The sequence below is a fragment of the Harpia harpyja genome, chromosome 9 (assembly GCF_026419915.1).
Source record: "Harpia harpyja isolate bHarHar1 chromosome 9, bHarHar1 primary haplotype, whole genome shotgun sequence".
Taxonomy (NCBI): Eukaryota; Metazoa; Chordata; class Aves; order Accipitriformes; family Accipitridae; genus Harpia; species Harpia harpyja.
The window spans coordinates 15,307,580-15,326,272 of NC_068948.1; the positions used below are offsets into that span (position 1 = coordinate 15,307,580).

The window sequence follows — 18,693 nt, forward strand, 5'->3', positions numbered from 1 at the left end:
AAATAGCCAGTTAGAAACAACAGGTATAGATTTGTTAAACTCACTGATGGGGTGGGCGGGGCAGAAAGCCTTATTTAAAAATTTCTTAAGGGCCATGGAGATGCACAATAGAAAGCTGATATATTGTTGCCATAGAGACAGAGTAATCATCTCATTGATTTCTCCAGTGGTAACAGACCTCTTTTGAAATAATAGCTAAAGAAAGCCACATAGGAATGCAAAGACTTCCTAACACACTCTTTATTTTAAAATACACTTAAGTATTGATTGTATGCAAACCCAAAACAGCTATGACACCAACACCTGGATTTCTCCTGAAACACACCAAGCTGCAAGTTACTATGTTACTGTTACTAAATAACATTCAAGACAATCCTATCAAGTTTCACTTACAAGCTGCAAAATAACAAGTTAGAAGATGCAAACTTCTTCAAACAACTAATTTAAAGGTCCAATCCTCTAAGAAAACACAAGCCCAGTTCCTAATTTTTCCAATTATTCATTGGAAATTATTCATTACCAAAAGAAAATAGTTCTAAACGAAAATGTCAAAAAAGTGGTTTTTATATCATCACAAAGCTAAGAATAATGTATTTATTTTGACATGTATAATCCAATTCACATCCTAAAAATAATTTCTGCTATCTTTTGAGCACGTTCTTTGACAATTGAGAGAAAAATCTCTAAATCAGGGAAAGAGTTCTAATTCAAGTATCCTTCTTTTGAGGCTTCTTTCTTTTTAAAAGAATGCCCGAACCCTTACGAAAAGTCAAAGACTGAATGAATGCTAAGTTCAGTTTGGCAAAAGTCACAGGAAAAGATGTACAGACCCATATTTTTAGTTTTTTTTTAAAAAAAGGTCACCCTGTTCAATAATGAAACTTTCAATAACTCAGTGTCACACCAATTTGTGTCCTTGAATACACAATCCTAACAGGTCTCAAAAGCCAAAGCTTTCTTTTTCTTTATCAGAATACAAACTACAAAAGCAGTGTCAGGTAAACTGAATAGAACGTTGTCATGGTTTAACCCCAGCCAGCAACTAAGCACCACAACAGCTGCTCGCTCACTCACACCCCCCCCCCTCCCCCCCCGTGGGATGGGGGAGAAAATTGGGAAGAAGCAGCAAAACCCACGGGTTGAGACAAGAACGGTTTAATAGAACAGAAAAGAAGAAACTAATAATGATAATGATAACACTAATAAAATGACAGCAGCAATAATGAAAGGATTGGAAAGTACAAATGATGCACAGTGCAATTGCTCACCACCTGCCAATTGACCCCCAGTTAGTCCCTGAGCGCGATCCCCTGCCCCCACTCCCCACAGTTTATATACTGGGCATGATGTCACATGGTATGGAATACCCTGTTGGCCAGTTTGGGTCAGGTGCCCTGGCTGTGTCCTGTGCCAACTTCTTGTGCCCCTCCAGCTTTCTTGCTGGCTGGGCATGAGAAGCTGAAAAATCCTTGACTTGAGACTAAACACTACTTAGCAACAACTGAAAACATCAGTGTGTTATCAACATTCTTCACATACTGAACTCAAAACATAGCACAGTACCAGCTACTAGGAAGACAGTTAACTCTATCCCAGCTGAAACCAGGACAAATGTGAACTGTCCTTCTCTAGGGTCCAATAGTGTTTTTAACAAATAACTTAAAACTTATTTTCAAAAGAGAGATTTGAAGTTCTTTGGCATCTTGCCCAATATTAGAGACATTGCTACTTCCTAATTTTTTATTTAGAGACTGGTTCTTCTGAGTCAGTAAAGATCCATTCTTTTGTTATGCTTTGATTTCAGCATTCATACCCAAAACAGTTAAACAAAAATAATCCTTTGCATAGTCCTTACTAATCATTTAAATAGGCCGTTAAAACAATCATTTTTATCCCAGTATTTGCTAGCCATTCCCATTCCAGAAATTTCAGGGCTAGCAGAAACTTTAATAATGAAACTTAGTCCCCTTTACTGCAACCTCATAAGACTTTAGTCAAATTCCATTTGCCAAAGAGTGGCCTTAGCCACTCCTTAACACAAAAGATGTGAAACAGAGAACATCACTTGCATGCACACTTATATTGCTACTTAAAGTCACCTCTGCCTGATGTCTCTTTATGAATCCCAATAAGTAGATGAAATATTTTCCTTAATATATAGCTCAATACCCTTACACTTTGCACTTCCCGTACTTTTGATTTCCCATGTTGTCTAACCTTCCCATTACAATCAATTTCCTAGATGAGAGCTGAATTTTTTTAAAGTTTACGTCAAACTCTTGCACATTTTCCTTTTGCCATCCCATATGTTTTAAGATCTGTTCCAGTCCTTCTCACATCATCAACCTGTCACTTCATCTATTAGACTAAACGCAGCTTAAATTCTACAGACGCTACTTAAAAACTTTGGTTTGTATTTCTGCACAGCACAGAATGCCATAATACATATTATAACAATAAATATCAAAGTGTACTCAACAAAGCAGACTATAACTGTTCCAAGAAACAATTATCCTATTTCTCATGTCAAATAACAGGGGTTTTGTTTTCTCAGCTCTCATGGAACGTCTACTTCCCCTATAAAACAACACTTCAAAAATTAGATGCAGAGTGGCATAGAATACACAGGGCAATGAGAGAACATTCATGTTTGCACAGTTCCAGCTAAACATGAGTCTTAAGTCTCTTTAGGAAGAGCAGAAGTTATGCACAATGAATAAGTTACCGAAATTCATGCTAATAAACAAACCTTTAGCTTACCCGCCTATCAATATCTGTGGCTTACTTGAATCACTTGTGACACCAAAGATGTCAGGAATCAAGTCTCCATTAAAGCTGAAAATGCAAAACAGTTTCAGTATCACCTTAGTCATTACAGCAGTTGAAATTAACTATTCTTAAGTTAACCTGTACTTGGTTAGCAATTTCCCACCAAGCAATGAAGAATTTTCAGCTGTGTAGTCTCTTCCGAATTTGGGCTCTTGTCTGAGCTGCTTTTAGTAGTATGCTTCTTTCAGTATTTTACACTACGCCATGCAATTGATTTTCCAGCTATATCTCCCCCCTCTCTTTTGTTCAGCATTTCCCACAGAGGGAAGCGCACTGTGAAAGGGATATTTGCTCAGTCTGATAAGCCAGTAAGGTTTTTGTTTTACAAAATTCACCAAAACATGAATGGCTGTTTTTCTGCATAAAACAGAGTACTGAAATTAAAAAATTAAAAGCTTATTTAGTTACCATTGCCAGGATGATATAATATATAAAATTAGTAAAGATGACTGTTATGTTTCATCATCTTTTGTTAGACCAGTTGACATTATACAAACCACCCTGTTCTTAAAAGATAAAGAGCACGTTTCAAATTTTAGCGTTAAAATATACCTAAGTTGCTCTTAGTTACCATTATAAAGGTTGTTTCCTAAAAAAGTGGGTAATACTTACTCCATTACTAGAGGCTCATCAAGAAAAGTCTTATTTAACATAGTTTTATGGTTAAGATCTGAAAACAGAAAGTATTAATTTGATTCAGTTACCAATATTTTAAGACATTTGCATTTTTAACTTCGACATAATTCTTCTTCTATTCATTTACAACCATCAATTTTACAATTAAAAAAAAAAAAATCAGCCACCACTGAACATAAACAGCTAAATGGTTTCCTGAAATTATGCAGGAGAGTTACAGTGAAAATGCTGAAGCTTCTTCTCTCTCCACTAAACTCTTCAACAAATTATTCTACATAGATCTTGGTGAAACCTATTTCTATGTATGACTGCAATCACAGACACATGAAATCTGAAATAGTTGGAATGTAGAGAGTTTAAAAACTTAACATTGTACAAGAGATCTCTCTCTAATGCTTTGTCACTGTAAAAATCATTCTTAATCATATACATTGAGTGTTTGAAATAGGGATTAGAGGTAGATTGCCTAAATGGGAAGCAAGGATTTTAAGTCTTAATTGGGTTATCACCTCTCAGACTTCACTTTTACTTGTAATCCAAACTCCTTGCCACATCATCTCCATTTCTGTCATCTCTCCAGGTTTCTCTTCTTTCCAGTTTCCACATTTTATATGACAGTACTCTTCTACTGACCTGTCACACTTCCATTACCCAAGTAGGCACCACATACCTTCCCAGTAGCCTCACTACATACCAACCATTACCTGAATTTTTAACCTTTGACTGCTTTTCTAAGCCCCACATGCTCATTTGTGCCTCTCCCAATATTCGATTACTCAGAAGCAAGACAGCATAAATTAAACCAAATCCTTCACATTCTTCCCAATACTAGAGATAACTCCTATTCACTTTATACTTGATCCAGTGCACTTTCCCAGGTTGCTTGTTTCACCTCTGATTAAAGCCAGAAGCAATGGTATCTAAGGCCATCACTTGCCTCACCTGTAACTATTTTATAACACAGTTGTTTGGAATAGTAATTATTCTTCAGTAGTTTTTGTGGACTTAAAGAGTATCTTCTTTTGCTTTTCTGTCCTTCTTCAAACCCTAAACTCTTCCCTTTCCTAGCAAAGTCAGCAGAGAAGAGACTTCAAGAGTTCACACAGTCCATGACTCTACCCTAAGACAGAATCAGCTATACCTAGAACACTGCTAAAAGACTCTTGAAAACTCAGTTCTAAAGTTCCTGAAAACTTCCAGTGACAGAGACTTTAGACACTTCTCTCCCAAAACCTACTTTAGTGTGTCACTGTCTTTTAAGAATTTGGTTCAACACAAGTAAGGGTGTTATATTACTGTTGGTAAGTTTAGGTATGATATTTTGAAAGTTTATGCACTAAACTTTACACCAGGTTCTCTGCGCATTTTAAATTCAAAATACGTCTTTTGAGATAATCTTTGTGAACCTGACATGAATAATGGGGAAGTCAGGAGAAGTAGCTCTTCAGTTAGTAGGTTACTGTCAAACTATAATATTGTTTGGTTATGCCTGTTGCATGAAATAAAGCAAGAGTTTTAGCTTTGTTCTCTTTCACTAATTAGTGTATACAGTTTAACAGCAAGAAAATATATGGGTATGAAGCTGAATAGCTGCTCATCCCTATTTTAATTGCAAAAGCAATCACTACACTGTAGGGAGTTATAACTTTCTAACAATACTTTGAAGTATTAAAAAGTGTAACAATCTTATTAATAAGCAGTCTCAGCAACTCACCTAATGTTTGGTTGTGCCCCCAGAAAATAAACACTGAAAGTTCATCTTTGCCATGATTTTGTGCCTGGGTAGTCAGGAGGACATCCATTTGTGAATCACCATCATAATCTCCAGGAACTACACTGGTTATGGTAACACTAAGAGATCTAGAATTAAAAACAAACAAAAATGCCCACATGCAAATAATTGTACAAATGTGTGCATGAAAACTGAAAGTACTTGTGTGTTCAAAGGCTTGCCTTTTCGTCTCTATTATTATTAGTTGGTCCAATACAATATTATCCTTTAACAATCCGGCTTTTTGTGAAGTCCTTATCTATTGCAAAAGTAACTTCAAATCAAGCATTCTGCACACTGTCTTCCTCTAAGGAAGGATGACATTTTTAACTCTAAACTTCAGCTAACAGGCATTCTTCAGCCATATCCTGTTGTAATGCTAGCTGGACTTCATTAGATCCCTTCATTTTTTGTAGAACCAGTCCTCAAAAATGTGTTTCAGAGAGCAGGATCTTTTGGTTGCATTCCAAGAGCAAGACCATAAAGCAACAGGAGCAGTTTAAGCAGCAGGAGTCAGATAGATAGCTAGATCTTTTTAAAGACAATGTCATCTCCCCCTATCTTCTGCCACGTCTTACCACTCCTCTCTACACTTGTTTGTTTTATCTTTTTTTACTTGGTTACCTACTCAGAGACTCTGCTTTACACAAACGAACATAGATCATTCTGTTAAGAATTCAAAGCAGATCATTTCTAATGCACTAAACAAATTACCTCCTTCCAAGATAGGAGGGAATAGGGAAAAATAAAAATATATAGGACTATAGAAGATGAAGCTGAGCTACAACAGCAATTTAACTTTTCATAGACATAATACTATTAGTAAGCATTATTCATAAGCAATAACATGTCCTGTAATACTATTATGGTTAAAACTATACATATATGCATACATAAATACACATTGTTTTACATTTTTTAAAAATTGATGCTTTTTTTTTAAAGCCACGTTTAAACTTTAGAAAGGAACGGTTCTCTACAGAGAAATACTAGAACACCATTCTCCATATCTCATTCTAAAGCAGATGATATTGGCAGGACTCCATTAGTAACTACAGCAACTAGAAGAATTTCCCTGAGAACATGTCTTGGGACAGAGACTAATACTACCTGCCAAAAAGACTTAACCTATGATATGGAAAGATAGCTTTCTTTACTAGTAAAGCCCTGAAAAACCAAGTCAACTGCAAAAATATTCCAAGATACGGGAATTTTTAATACTAATTAGAGGACAAAAAAACCAAAGCATAGAAATTCCGTAAGGTGGTGGGAAGTCACACCTGTTAGTTAACAATATGAATGACAAAACTCATCTCTGCAAATTCTGTCATCTGACCCACAAAATCCAAACAAATAAAATGAAAAATGTATCAGGAAATTAATCAGGACACTGGTCAAAGAACTGCAGCTCTAAAGGCAAGTTGAACAACACAGCCAAACAGAAAACAACAGCGCAGACAATTCTAGTCACGTTCCCACTGACTGCAGAGATGCACTTTCAAGAAAAATGGCTACTTACATTGTTTCACCATTGAATATCAATACTCACTTCATTGGTAACTTAACACGGGGCTTAAAGTAGGGTTCCTTTTGGTCAGCCAAAAAGATAATCAACTCATTTCCTGCAAAAGCAAGTAAGACAATGAGTAACAGAAGAGGATTGTAAATGGTATATATACAAAAACAACATTTAAAAAGCTATGCCACAAATAGTCATTCCTCACAGTAGCAAAAACTTCAAAAGACTTCCCATACACCTACTTCCTCCTCATTCAAAAGGAAGTAAAAGGAGCACTTTTTCAATACAACCTATAAATCTAATTGCATCTCAATGGAATGCTAATATCAAGAATCTTCTTTGGGGCTTAGTGTTAGACCTTTCTGCTATTGTCATCACATCACTTAAAACAAAACTTCCTATAACAAGTTAAGAAACATTACATGTGGAAAAGTAGTAGGCATCAGTTCCATACAAATAATTAAAGCTTCAAAGCTAACTCAAATTCTTTTAATACTGTCTCTGACACAGCAGGATCTGATACTGCTTTCCCAAGTCAGCTGACAAAAGCACTTTAAGTGAAATTCACAGAAGTAACCTGGTTCCCTGCAGCATTTCCTCATTCAGAGGCAATGATACAAGCCACTATCATTTAATTATTTCAGGAAGATCTAAATAAAAGTCCATATTTTATGTTGCACAAATAATTGAAATTTGGGGTAGGAAAAAAAAAATTTAACCTGAACGATGAAATGTATTTTCAGTCAATAAACCACAACACACACACACACTGTTCTGCAAGTAAATAATAGTTCACAGCTAAAGAAAAAAAATACAATTTTTTTAGTCATCCTTTATTATGTTTGTTTTCTGCGTTCTCCAAGAAACTCACCAGTAGCATCCCAAACTGCAAAAACTAGGTTACCTAGCTCCAAACTCGAGCTACCATAATATATTTCAAGAGCATCATTCTGTGGCAAAGTTCACAGCTGTGAAATAGCAGAATACAAGCTTCCTGGCCATGAAAAAAAGGTAACTGCCATAAATGTATTTTCCAAGGAGAAGATGCCAACAAACGAGAAAATGAAAACAAATCCTTTCAAAATGGATAGAGGTGCCTAGCGCAGTCCCATCTGGCAAGCTAATAAAATAAAGCCTGGGTTGCACTACACATTCACAGATGATTGAAAAAGTTGGCACACAGCAAGGTGGAGAAGCCTGCAGGCTGGTTAAGCTTTTGATAATAAAGCTGTGGGCTCACTGCTAAAACTTGTAATTCTGATTTCACACTATAGACTTTCACCTGCCTTTTTATCATCTATGTGGTAAAGTAATGATGACAATGAAGAAGCAAATGTGGTTTTACACATACCAGGTTCCAAGTCAATTATACTACTCAGAAATGAGTTTTTTATGGTCACTAAAGATAGATTTATGAAAATTTCAGCTCAGTGCTCATCAACAGTCAAAATGAACAGACTACTAGAAATTATTAGATGAACAGAAAACAAAATCACTATGCCACTTTATCAATCCATAGTGCATACATCCTAGATGCTGTTTGTAGTTCTTGTCCTCTCATGTCAAAAACACAGAAGGAAAAAAGTACATAGGAGGGTGTGAAAAAAGGGAACAGTTTCCATACAAACAACAATTACGTAGATTCAATCTGAACATCTGAGTGAGAATACCACAGAATTTTTCAAAATTCCCTAATGAAATACAGAAGGTGAACAGGGGAATGATCACTCACTGCCCTGTACTATTAGAAGAGGCAAACACAACTAGAAGGTGGTAGGTTGAACAAGCAAAGAGCATGAACTTCCCCACTTATCCCTGTTTTGTGCATAGACTTAGAAAACAAGTAAGTGTATACACGATTCCATTTATTTGTATATTTTTAGTTTCAAAAATTGACTAAACCCAGGGTCCACTGGTAATTTTGAATTGTTCCTGCAACAACATACTTCTGGATCTAGATTACCTCTTATGTTTAGCTAGTTTATCCTCTCTTACAAAGCTCTAAGTATGAACTGATTTTTCTTTCATGTATCTGAGCATATGGAATATTACTCTCATTCAGCTCAAGTAATTCAAGATCAGAACAGCACTATAAATCCAGTAAAAGGCCCAAGACATCATCCCCAATTCCTTACAAAAGGTCAGGATTATTAGGACTGGGCTTCTTTACCAGATCACTGTTCCTCAAAGTCTAGTATTATCTCCAATGCTCACTTCTTCAGCACTATTTAGAATTGGCTACCGTTTATTCTACTACTTAGAATTCTACTATTTAGAATTGGCTATTGCTTTTTGTTTAGAAAGTATTCTGTAAATTTTTCAAGTTACTTTCTGTCAGGACTTAAATCATGAAAAATAATGTTTTCAAGTAGGTTATTTCAGGCTGATTTTTACAGAAAACATCAAGTTGGAAAACTACAGCAAATGCCGCTGTGTAGAAGCAAAGAAGAAACCATGAGTCTCGTTTCGCAAACTTTTAACTATTCACATTTTTATATGCTTTTATCTGAAAGATAAGAAAGTAAAAATTAAATCTCTTATCACTGACGTTCACTTTAAATATAATCTTTCAGTGCATTTTTTTCAGTAGATGAGCCAGTGGAGCATTTTCAAGGAGCCATGCATCTAAATGTCTCAACTAGATGGGAAATTCACTCATGCTTTACCAAAGTTACTTACAGAAACACTTCTGAGATTGAAGGAATAAAAAAGGTGAATTTGAGACTAAATTTATCATCTTAATGAGTAGCTTCAAGCGAGTAAAATAATCCAGGATTAACATCTGCAAATAATGCTGACCACTGATAATAAGCTCTGATTTGGGGTCCCCCCCATATCTGAAGCCTAAGCAAACTCATGGCAGATGACAGCTGTGTGGAACGAATTTATCTAGCCTTCCACTTTAACATAATGTTCGAGGTAGGATAACGAGCAATCTATCCTCTTTACGACTATGAAACGTTCATCTCTGTTTCCCAAAATGCCGTGAAAGCAGCAGCAAAAACCCAATTCGTGACCATCCACTCTGCGGGACGAAGTCTTTAGATTATTTCACAACCACAACTTCAACGTTAAAGTATTTCTTGCCCTATATGAAGCCATACCTCGGTGCAAGTTGCAAAGATCTTTTTCCATACAGAAAATACCTCGGGAGCAAAGCAAAGGTCAATTTTAGCCTTGGAGAACAACTTCGTTGTTCGCTATGCTCGCCCTCAGCCCTACGGCAAAAAGACCCCAGCACTGCCCGCTACGCTTCCGAAGCCAAGGCGCGGAACAACCGGCTAGCCAGGGGCTCACCGAGGCTACCTCGGGCCGGAAGGGGCCCGAAGGACCACCGGGCCCAACTCCCTACTCCTCGCAGGACAGCTCCCACCGAGAAAGCCTTTCCCCACCCCCCAAGAACCGAGAACGCATCTGCCGGCCACGCAGCCGGTGCCCCTTCCCGAGGAGGCTGCCGGAAGGGAGGCCGAGGCCGAACGGCGCCCCACAGGCCCGCGCAGGCGTCACGCCGCGACCGCTCGCCGCTGCCCGCCTGCCCCGCTCCACCCGCGAGCCTTCAAACGCGACCGGCACCCCCACCGCGCTCCTCGGCTGCGGTCCCGTCCTCCTCCGGACCGACGCCGGGAACGACGGCCCCGGCCCCGCTCCCGCCCCCGGCGCGCTCACCGCCTCGCAGCACGAACAGGTCCGTCTGCTTGTCCGAGTTGAAGTCGCCGAAGGCCGCTAAGGTCCCGTAGGCCTCCGCCCCGAAGAGCTGGGCGGTGACGTTCTGCAGGGCCCCGCCGGGCCCGGCCAGGGCCAGCAGCAGGCACAGCCCGAGCCAGCGGCCGCAGCCCCCCATCCTGCAGCGCCGCGGCCCAGCTCCCCGCCCCCGCCGCCCCCGCCCGCATCACTTACGGCAGCGCAGGGGTGTGCCTGGCGCAACTGCCGGCTCGCTTCCGGGACTGACCCGGCGGCTTTGCGACAGCGGCGCGACGGCCTGCGCGAGTCTCTTTACGGCTGGCGCGGGTAACCAGGCGGAGATCGCCGCCCGGCTTGTTCGCTGAGGCAGGCGCCCGTGAGGCGCGGGAGGCTGTCCTGGCCAGAGCGGGGTGACGGCAGCGGCGGCTCCTCACCGGCATGGCGGCGGCGGCAGCAGCAGCGGCAGCAGCCCCTGCGGCGGCCCATATGGTTGATGTCAGCTGGAAGATGCTGGAGCTGCGGGCTCGCTCTAAACGTTCAGGTCTGACCCCTTGGCTTGCCCGAGAGGAGCTCCGGGGCTCCCCCTCCTCGCCAGCGCCTCTCCTCCTCTTCACTAACTGCCCCGTTCCCGCTCTCCTGTCCTTCCCTTTGCCCCGCCGCCCTCCCCGAGCTCTTGGCCGACGTCGTCCCTGTGCCTGTTTTTTTCGCTCCCCCCCCCCCGCTCCCGCAGCTTGGCGTGTCACTCACCGCCGGCCCCGCTGCGGCCCCGTGCCCGGCGCGCGCGGGCACTCCCCAACGGTCCCTCCGCGCGGGCTCGGCGGGCTCTTCCCCCTGCCCGCGTGCCGCCGGGCGGCGGGTGCAGCCGTAATCCCCGCACGGAGGCTGCAAAGGGCGGCCTGGTTTGCTGCCGGTGCGGGACCCTAGTGGGGTGCTGGGACAGGGGTGGGTGTCCGCGGCGAGGCAGGGCTTCAGGTGATTTACAGGTGTTCTTTGGCAGCACGGTTGAAAGGGTAGCTGCTTGTGGCGGTAGTGCTGCATGCAGTTTCATAAAGGGGCCAGGCAGATGAAGTGTTTTAAAATTGCAGGCGCTTAGACAAAAGTACCTGCTTTTGCCAGGTTTCCATTGGATAAAGATAATTTTTTTTTAACCCGAGAATTTCTTGTTCTGAACTTGGACTGCGTGGCAGCTACGTTCTGGCCTAAGTGAAAGGGTCATGTCTACCAAGTTGGTTTGAATTTCCAAAGTACAAAAACCCGGAATCTTTAATTTTATTTTTTTTATTAATTAAATACAGGTTTAGGGCTCGTAATTGTTAATGTTCTAATGGAAACAGTTTTCCAGATGATCCCTGTGGTGTTTATTTGTATGTCATACGCGCTTGTAAAACTCAATTGTTATTTCATTATTTGTGTATTTGATTGGTTCTGTTGTGGTAATGACTAATCAGCCAGTGTGAAAAGGAAACGGGGCTTTATGAGGGCTCTCATAAAGATAATTGATTGATTAAAGACTGGTCTGATTCATACGGCTTTAAAAATTCTACTTATGTGTAGTATTAATTTGCAAAATACCACGATTAAGACTGTCCAGTAAATGAGTTGTTACTTTGTGGCCAAGTATGATTACATGGTACTGTTATCTGAAAATTGATTTACAAATGTAGCCGTAGAGCTCTACAAAATAAAGTCTGGAACATGCATGTTTGGAGTATGTGAATCCTGAGTCACAAGGCAGCATGCTAACTTTGGGATTCCCATGCAGATTCAGGCCCTGTGGCTGCAGAAGGCATTTGGATGACGTTAAATGCTTCAGTTTTTCTTAACTGCCTTCTACTTTTTTGTTAAATGTATAAGGAAGTGTCTTCCATGACAATGACAGATTATTATTGTAGTTCACTTCCTTCTTTTCCTGTTCATAGAGATTTTGTCATTTATATAGTAACTGAAGAAATTTACTCAAGAAATAAAGATGATTTTAGTTGAAATGATTTTCTGGTAAAAGAGTTGATTTAAAAATCAAATTTTATATATAATCTTTCAGGGAACGTTCTTATCTAAAAATGAAAATCATGTTCTTGTTTCTCAAATTTATTCCTGCATCTTAATAAGTATGTTGAAATCCGTATAACTTCAGAGCTTTTATACTTCCTTTCCGGCACTGTCAGAAAGAGACATGGTTGGTATAGTCATTGAAAGTGGCTGAAACTCCCCCATACTGTTCTGAATTGGCTGAGGTCCATGCTTCAGAGTCCCAGCTTACAAACAGTACTGGTTTTTTAGGTTTTTTTTTTCAGTATGATGCTTGGAGTAAGATATAGTCAACATGGGGTATAGACACATGTGCGTGAAATGCATGAGTGATTCATGTTTTATAGCTGACAGCAAAGTATCGTTTAAGACCCTATCCTGTTGGCGGTAATCCATATCTTCATGTTTATGTATATTAAATTATGAATTACTTTTTTTGCTAGTAAACCCAAATTTTATTGAGAATTTTTTCGTTCCCTTCCTTGAGCTATGAAATACTGTTTCATTCACTGCAACTGTCATAATTAACAGTTAGGAGCAGATTATAAAGACAGTAGTTGGCCAGTCTGCAACCCCTGAAATTTTGGTTACTTTAAAAAACATAAACTTCTTGAAAGATTTGGAAAAACTTGTCATCATAGTTACAAACAGTATTTTCGTATTTTACATTGCAAACTGGAAGATGTTCCACTTCAAATTACTGAGATATTCAGTACCATAAGCAATATATACGACTGCAAGTAACATCCTAGTGTAAATTCCACATGGGATAAAAGCAGCACTATGCATAAGCAGAATTTTAGCTCCCCGTGCTTACTATTACTTAACACTTTTATATGCACTAGTTAAATCAGTATTTTTATTTAATCTTGAAATATATCAAATAGATTTTATTCAGCACCTTTTGATGTTAGTAGCAAATTTCCTATTGAATATCAAAGCTACTGTCTAATGTCCAAAAGGGACTTTGTGTAGACTGTGTCATTTTATTCAGATAAGTTTTATGGAAGTAAAAGCAAAATAAAACCCATGTTTAGGCTAGAAGAGGGAAACATAGAATGTAATGAAACTTTACTACCCTTTGTGCTGTGTGCTCTGTCATGCTAATAACTCCACTAACATTGCTTTCACTTAATTTAAAGCTGGTTGCCTTTAACATTTACTAAACAGTTTTGAAAATTACTGTAGCTTAGCCTGAGACGTTTGTGATTAGCTGCACCAATTTGAAATGGCCAATTTGGATGATGACAGAACCTCCTCTGCGCATGGTTTTTTAAAATTTGGTAAGTGTGCAGTTCTGTGTTTTGTTTTGTTTGTGGCTATTTAACTCAACAAAAAAAATGTGTTTTGTGTTTCATGCAGTGTTTTATGCTAGCAGTTTTTTAGCACTGTACAGTAGAACTTAAAAATTTGAGCTCTTTCAGTGAAAATTTCTGAAAATTGGAATCTACTTGGATTGAAATCTACTGTTCAGATCTTTCTATTTTGTTTGTGTTTTGTGTTCTTCTAAGTATCTCTCAGTGTGACAATCTCTGAACGGAAATTTCTCTTATAAGATGACGGTCATGTGAAAGGTGCACTAAGAATGGTGTTTAGAATTAACTCCCCAAAAAATCCAACATGACTGGTTTAGAGAAAAGAAGTAAAATTTCCAGTAAGTCAGTCATTGTTCCAAAGCCTGACTTTTGGAAATTAAGTGGAAGCAAAATAAAGCCCCTTGGCACAGCTTCTCTTTAGGTACAACAGGAGCTAGAGTATATGAAGTTGTCAAGACTGTTACTGATTTAGCTCAATATATTTTGAAAATAGTTTGGAACAAATGTGTCCATATGTGAAGCTAGTGATCTGGGTAAAACTGTATAGGAGTCTTGTTTAGTCTGTGTTGAAACACAGAAGCAGTACAAGCGCTAGTGAGAGTAACCAGGTAACGGGATTTCAGCTGCCTCTTGCCACAACTGAGTCACTTGAACTACCCTGCCCTGCCTGTGGCATTTCTGGTTTGCCTCTCTTAATGTCAAAGGACATGTGGAGTGTTGACATGGTAATAAAAAAAATACTCATTCCTAGTTATTAAATTGATACTTGATGTTTCTTTTGTTATGGTGCAAAATAAACGTTTTTAGTAGTTTTAAGAGCTGTTGTTTTGAGTTCTCAGAAATGGCAATGACTGCCTTGAATATCCTGAATGATTTCCTGCCTTGCTTGTGGCATTTCCAAGGCTGGTGTGGCAGACTTTGGCATTTTGGTGTATGCTGGTTCTTTGAAGATCCTGTGTACTGGCATGATGGTCAATGTTTTATTTCTAGTGTTTAGTAACTTCTGTGTGTTGTTACTTACTGTAAATCCTGAAATCAGTAATTTCTGTTAAGTATATACTGCAGAGAGAAGTCACTTCAGCTGATTAGGAAATAGAGAAAGGACAAAATAAATCAGTACATATTTTTTCTTTTTCCATGTAATTCTAATTGAATTATATGTCCAGTCTAACACATGATTTTTCTTGATAAATGATAGTTGAAAAGTTTTCTCACTTTAAAACTATTTAAATGAAACTATTACAAGATTTTACTTATTTTTACCTGTGGTGTTATCATCACTCAACCTAGGTAACACTTTGTACCTTGTGTTTATTCCTAATGTTTATTCACATACAGAAATACCTTAATACCTTTTTGTTCTTCCTCCCCCAGCCCCTCACCTGGGGTTTCCTTACCACGTTTTCATTAAATTGTAGAACAGTTCAGTTTGGAAGGGATGTTAGGAGGTCATCTACTCCAGCCTCTCGCTCAAAGCAGGGTCAGCTACGAGTCATAGTTTCCTCCTGTATGTAGTGATTAAAAATCCCTACCAGCAACAGCATAGTTGGTACATGTGAAGTTCGTGGAATCAGAGTTCAGATATTTACATATGTGAGAAGTGACTTTTCCTTCTAGTGAAAATGCTTCAGAAAATTATTTTCTTATATCACCTTGCTCAACTACATGGGTTTGGACTTAAAAGCAGATGTATTTCATGGCAGACAACTATTAGAATAAACTGTATGGTATCCAACAGTGTTTCTGTCCAGTACTGTGTTAAGTCTGAGCTCAGGAGAGAATGTAGAAGTCTCGAGGGAAAGGAAATGTGATGTTGGGAGGATATGATTTGTTCATATGATATCATGTCTCAAACTTTGCTCTGTGAAGAAATAAAATCCTCTTTGGTCCCAATGACTTCTGTAATGTGAAGATGTTATCGCCCATACTAATACTGGGTAATGAAAGTTACTGTGACCTGAGATCTAGAACTTGTTCATGTCTCAAGTGTTGGAATACACACAGAACTAGTGTTGCAATAAAGGACTGTGGTTAGTTTTTATTCTTATCAGATCTAGAAAGAAATCTGGTGTTCTCAGATTTGTTTTGTTTGGTCTGTGCTGATTTAACTTTGCAAGTAAACATTTTCTTTTGTTCTTCTGGCATGTGAAATGTTGGAAATAAAATTCTTGCCATGTTGCTTCCATTCGTTTGTGATTAAACTTTGGGGAGGTATGTGTTTGGAAATATGCAAATCTTTATCCATAGACTAGGCCCAGAATTCAATTCTGATGCCTATTTTTCTTCAATTTCTGCAATTGCTGCCATCTTCAAGGATGTGTGGGTGTTCAAAGCTTCTGTATATACGAATTTGGGAGCAGGGTTTCAAAATGTCGACCATAGCTTTTAAATCTAAACATCTAGGCAGTTTATAGCTCTTCCCTGAACAGCAGTTAATGCTTATCTCAAGTATAACTGGAATAAAAATGAAGTGGATGGGAAAGTACTTTAACATCATGGTGACATAATATCCCCAGCCTCCAGAGGTTGTCTATACATAACTACTTACACTGCTAATAGCTTACCTTGGAGAACTTCTCTTAATTTCCTTCAGTTTTGTATTCTGCTTAGAAATTGAACTGCAAGTTTTTCCTGGAATTGTTGTACATTTGTGTATCATCTGCTGGATAATGTTTTCTTATAATTTCCATGTCTTAGCTAAGTCAGAAATATCTTGTTTATTACTTCAGTTCTACACTAGTAATTGATGTCTCTGTTACCAGTTATTGGGCTGTTTCAGATTTCTTCCTGTTTTCTAATATTTTGAAAGGAAATTACTATCCTTTTTAGTAATTCTTCAACTTGAAGAATGGTGAAATCATATTACCCTGGAACCTGTAAGTGGTAGGAAATGAAAGGGGATTATATATTCATTCAAAATATGGATATATTGTATTTAGTCAGTGCAATTATCTGAAAACAAACTGATTTAATTGGACTTGGGATAAAGATTTTGAGTGTTCTTTATCAGACATTAAATATATTAATGCACAAAGCAACACTTTGATTTCCTATCTGTGTGGGTTTTTAGCGATTTTGAAGTAGTTACTGACTTGCAGCAATCCACTTCTGATGTAAGGAAAAAATGGGCATACTTCATTCTTTGCGGAAGAGAATCTGAACTACCACGTACCCTATTTAAACTTTGTATGGGGTTGTTACAGTGATCTACAGCTGAAGAAATACTAAATCAACAAAACATTTTTTAAAATTCCTTCCTAGCATATCTACTTATTTACCTAAAGTAAAACTCACACTGTATGGTTATAATGAAATGAGATATTTATGAAAAATAGTATTTGGAATTAATGTCCTCATTCTGTTTCTTCTGAATGCTAACATACAAACTGAGAACTCAAGGGTACTATTTGCATATGTCATTCTTTTATGTTTAAGTGTTGCAGTCTTGCTGCTGTCATTTTTTTCAGTCTGAAAACCTATTTTAAATATGTAATTGAAAATAGCTTCCTTTGGCAGGTTTTTGTCTTTCTGAAATGAACTGTTAAACAGATTTTGGAATAGAGTAAAGATGGGCTTTTTTTAGCGATCCTAAAAATAGCTGCCACTGGGTTATGGTCTCACTACAAAACCGCATGGAAGGAGAAGCTAGCTTCATGTTTTTCCTATCTGTTTCTTGCTTTTGATTAGATTGTGATACTAATGAAACATAATTTACCACAGGATTTGTCCAGCACAACGCTGTAGACACCCAAGCAAAACATAAACTATATAGATGCTAAGGAGGAATTAATGAAGAGTGCGTGGAAAACTTTGGGTTTGATTGTTCTTTTAAACAAATTCTCCTACTTGTAGTAGGAGTAATTTTAAGGAATACTTTCAAGGCATAAAACTTTACTTTTTGTCAATTTTCTTGAACTTTGAATTCATACCACCTTTTTGTGTTATCAACAGTCTACTCTGGCTGTTTTAATTTATTTCTGCTAGTAGTTTCAAACATCTAAAAGAATATAATTTGTAGATGGCGGTGCTTTGACATTTTCATGCTCTTTGTTCAGTTGTCTTTCTGCACAAAGTTGAAATCTTTGAATGCTCTGAAATAGAAGAATATGCTTTTTGTTCATGATAACTTTATTTTGTTTCTCTGTTGGCCACAGAGGGTCACAGATTGTCTGGTAAGTATGTAAATTAGAACAATTTTATTTTAGAAACTTGTGTGTGTAAGTGTGTGTGCCTGTGAATACTCAACTTTTTCATGGTGCAGTACTGGGGTAATCAGTCTGCAAGAAATAGACATTCTGAACCTATTTCACACACAAAGGACAGTGTACTATGTGTGTGTTATACAGTTAACAAATCTAAGAGTAAGAATCTTTATTTTGCCTTTGAAAATCTAGTAAGTGAATATTTCTCATAAATTTGCTACTTTTTATGCAATAAGTGACTTACTGAAGATTTTTTCTTACGCATATTCTGGCCTACTTTCACTGAATCACCTTATAAAATTACAATTACTGCAGTTCACTGTATTGTGTGCTTTTGCAAGATAACTGAATTAATAGTATAACAATATAAATTACGAATCTTCTCATGGACAGGAATTCCTAGGCAAAAAGAAGTAGAAAAATAAAATTGCTTTGAAAAATTGATTTAAATTGGTTCAGAATGTTGTTTTTTTAAACAGAAGATACAAAAGGTGTGATATATTACAAGTTTTTCTTTTCCATTAGAGAAAAACTTCAGTTCTTTTAGCTTTGTTTTGTTAGGGAACTCAAATTCGGCTCTCTGTGCTTCCCTCTCAGGCCCTTTCTCCACACGCATGTGTTGTTTGTAACTTAACCTCTCCTAATGAGGAAAGGAAAGGCTGTAGGGGAAGCTCAGATGTGTTGGTAAACGTCACCTGAGAATCTATGTAC

The 18,693-nt window shown here is 38.4% G+C and overlaps 2 protein-coding genes across 10 annotated transcripts in view; one reads left to right on the plus strand and one right to left on the minus strand.

Annotated features, from left to right (window-relative positions):
* Nucleotides 1–10,654, minus strand: part of ITFG1 (integrin alpha FG-GAP repeat containing 1) — a 94,900-nt gene extending 84,246 nt beyond the window's left edge. The window contains exons 1-5 of one of the 2 annotated variants that reach the window (XR_008236542.1): nucleotides 10,422–10,654; nucleotides 6,786–6,858; nucleotides 5,180–5,325; nucleotides 3,442–3,499; nucleotides 2,761–2,835 (exon numbers count right to left, since the gene is read on the minus strand). Coding sequence is in view for 1 of the 2 variants with exons in the window: in XM_052796193.1 (XP_052652153.1) it covers nucleotides 2,761–2,835; nucleotides 3,442–3,499; nucleotides 5,180–5,325; nucleotides 6,786–6,858; nucleotides 10,422–10,596 (527 nt within the window). In the remaining variant the exon portion in view is untranslated. The remainder of the gene's footprint in view (nucleotides 1–2,760; nucleotides 2,836–3,441; nucleotides 3,500–5,179; nucleotides 5,326–6,785; nucleotides 6,859–10,421) is intronic. The other variant, XM_052796193.1, reaches the window with a different exon arrangement.
* A 102-nt stretch (nucleotides 10,655–10,756) lies between these two features.
* PHKB (phosphorylase kinase regulatory subunit beta) overlaps nucleotides 10,757–18,693 on the plus strand; it is a 90,011-nt gene continuing 82,074 nt past the window's right edge. For 2 of the 8 annotated variants that reach the window (XM_052796185.1, XM_052796184.1), the window contains exon 1: nucleotides 10,757–10,977. In XM_052796185.1, coding sequence (XP_052652145.1) covers nucleotides 10,875–10,977 — 103 coding nt within the window. In that variant the 5' untranslated portion in view covers nucleotides 10,757–10,874. Of the gene's footprint in view, nucleotides 10,978–13,634; nucleotides 13,748–17,934; nucleotides 17,953–18,693 lie in introns of those variants that run through there. The other 6 variants (XM_052796186.1, XM_052796188.1, XM_052796189.1 and 3 more) reach the window with 6 other exon arrangements.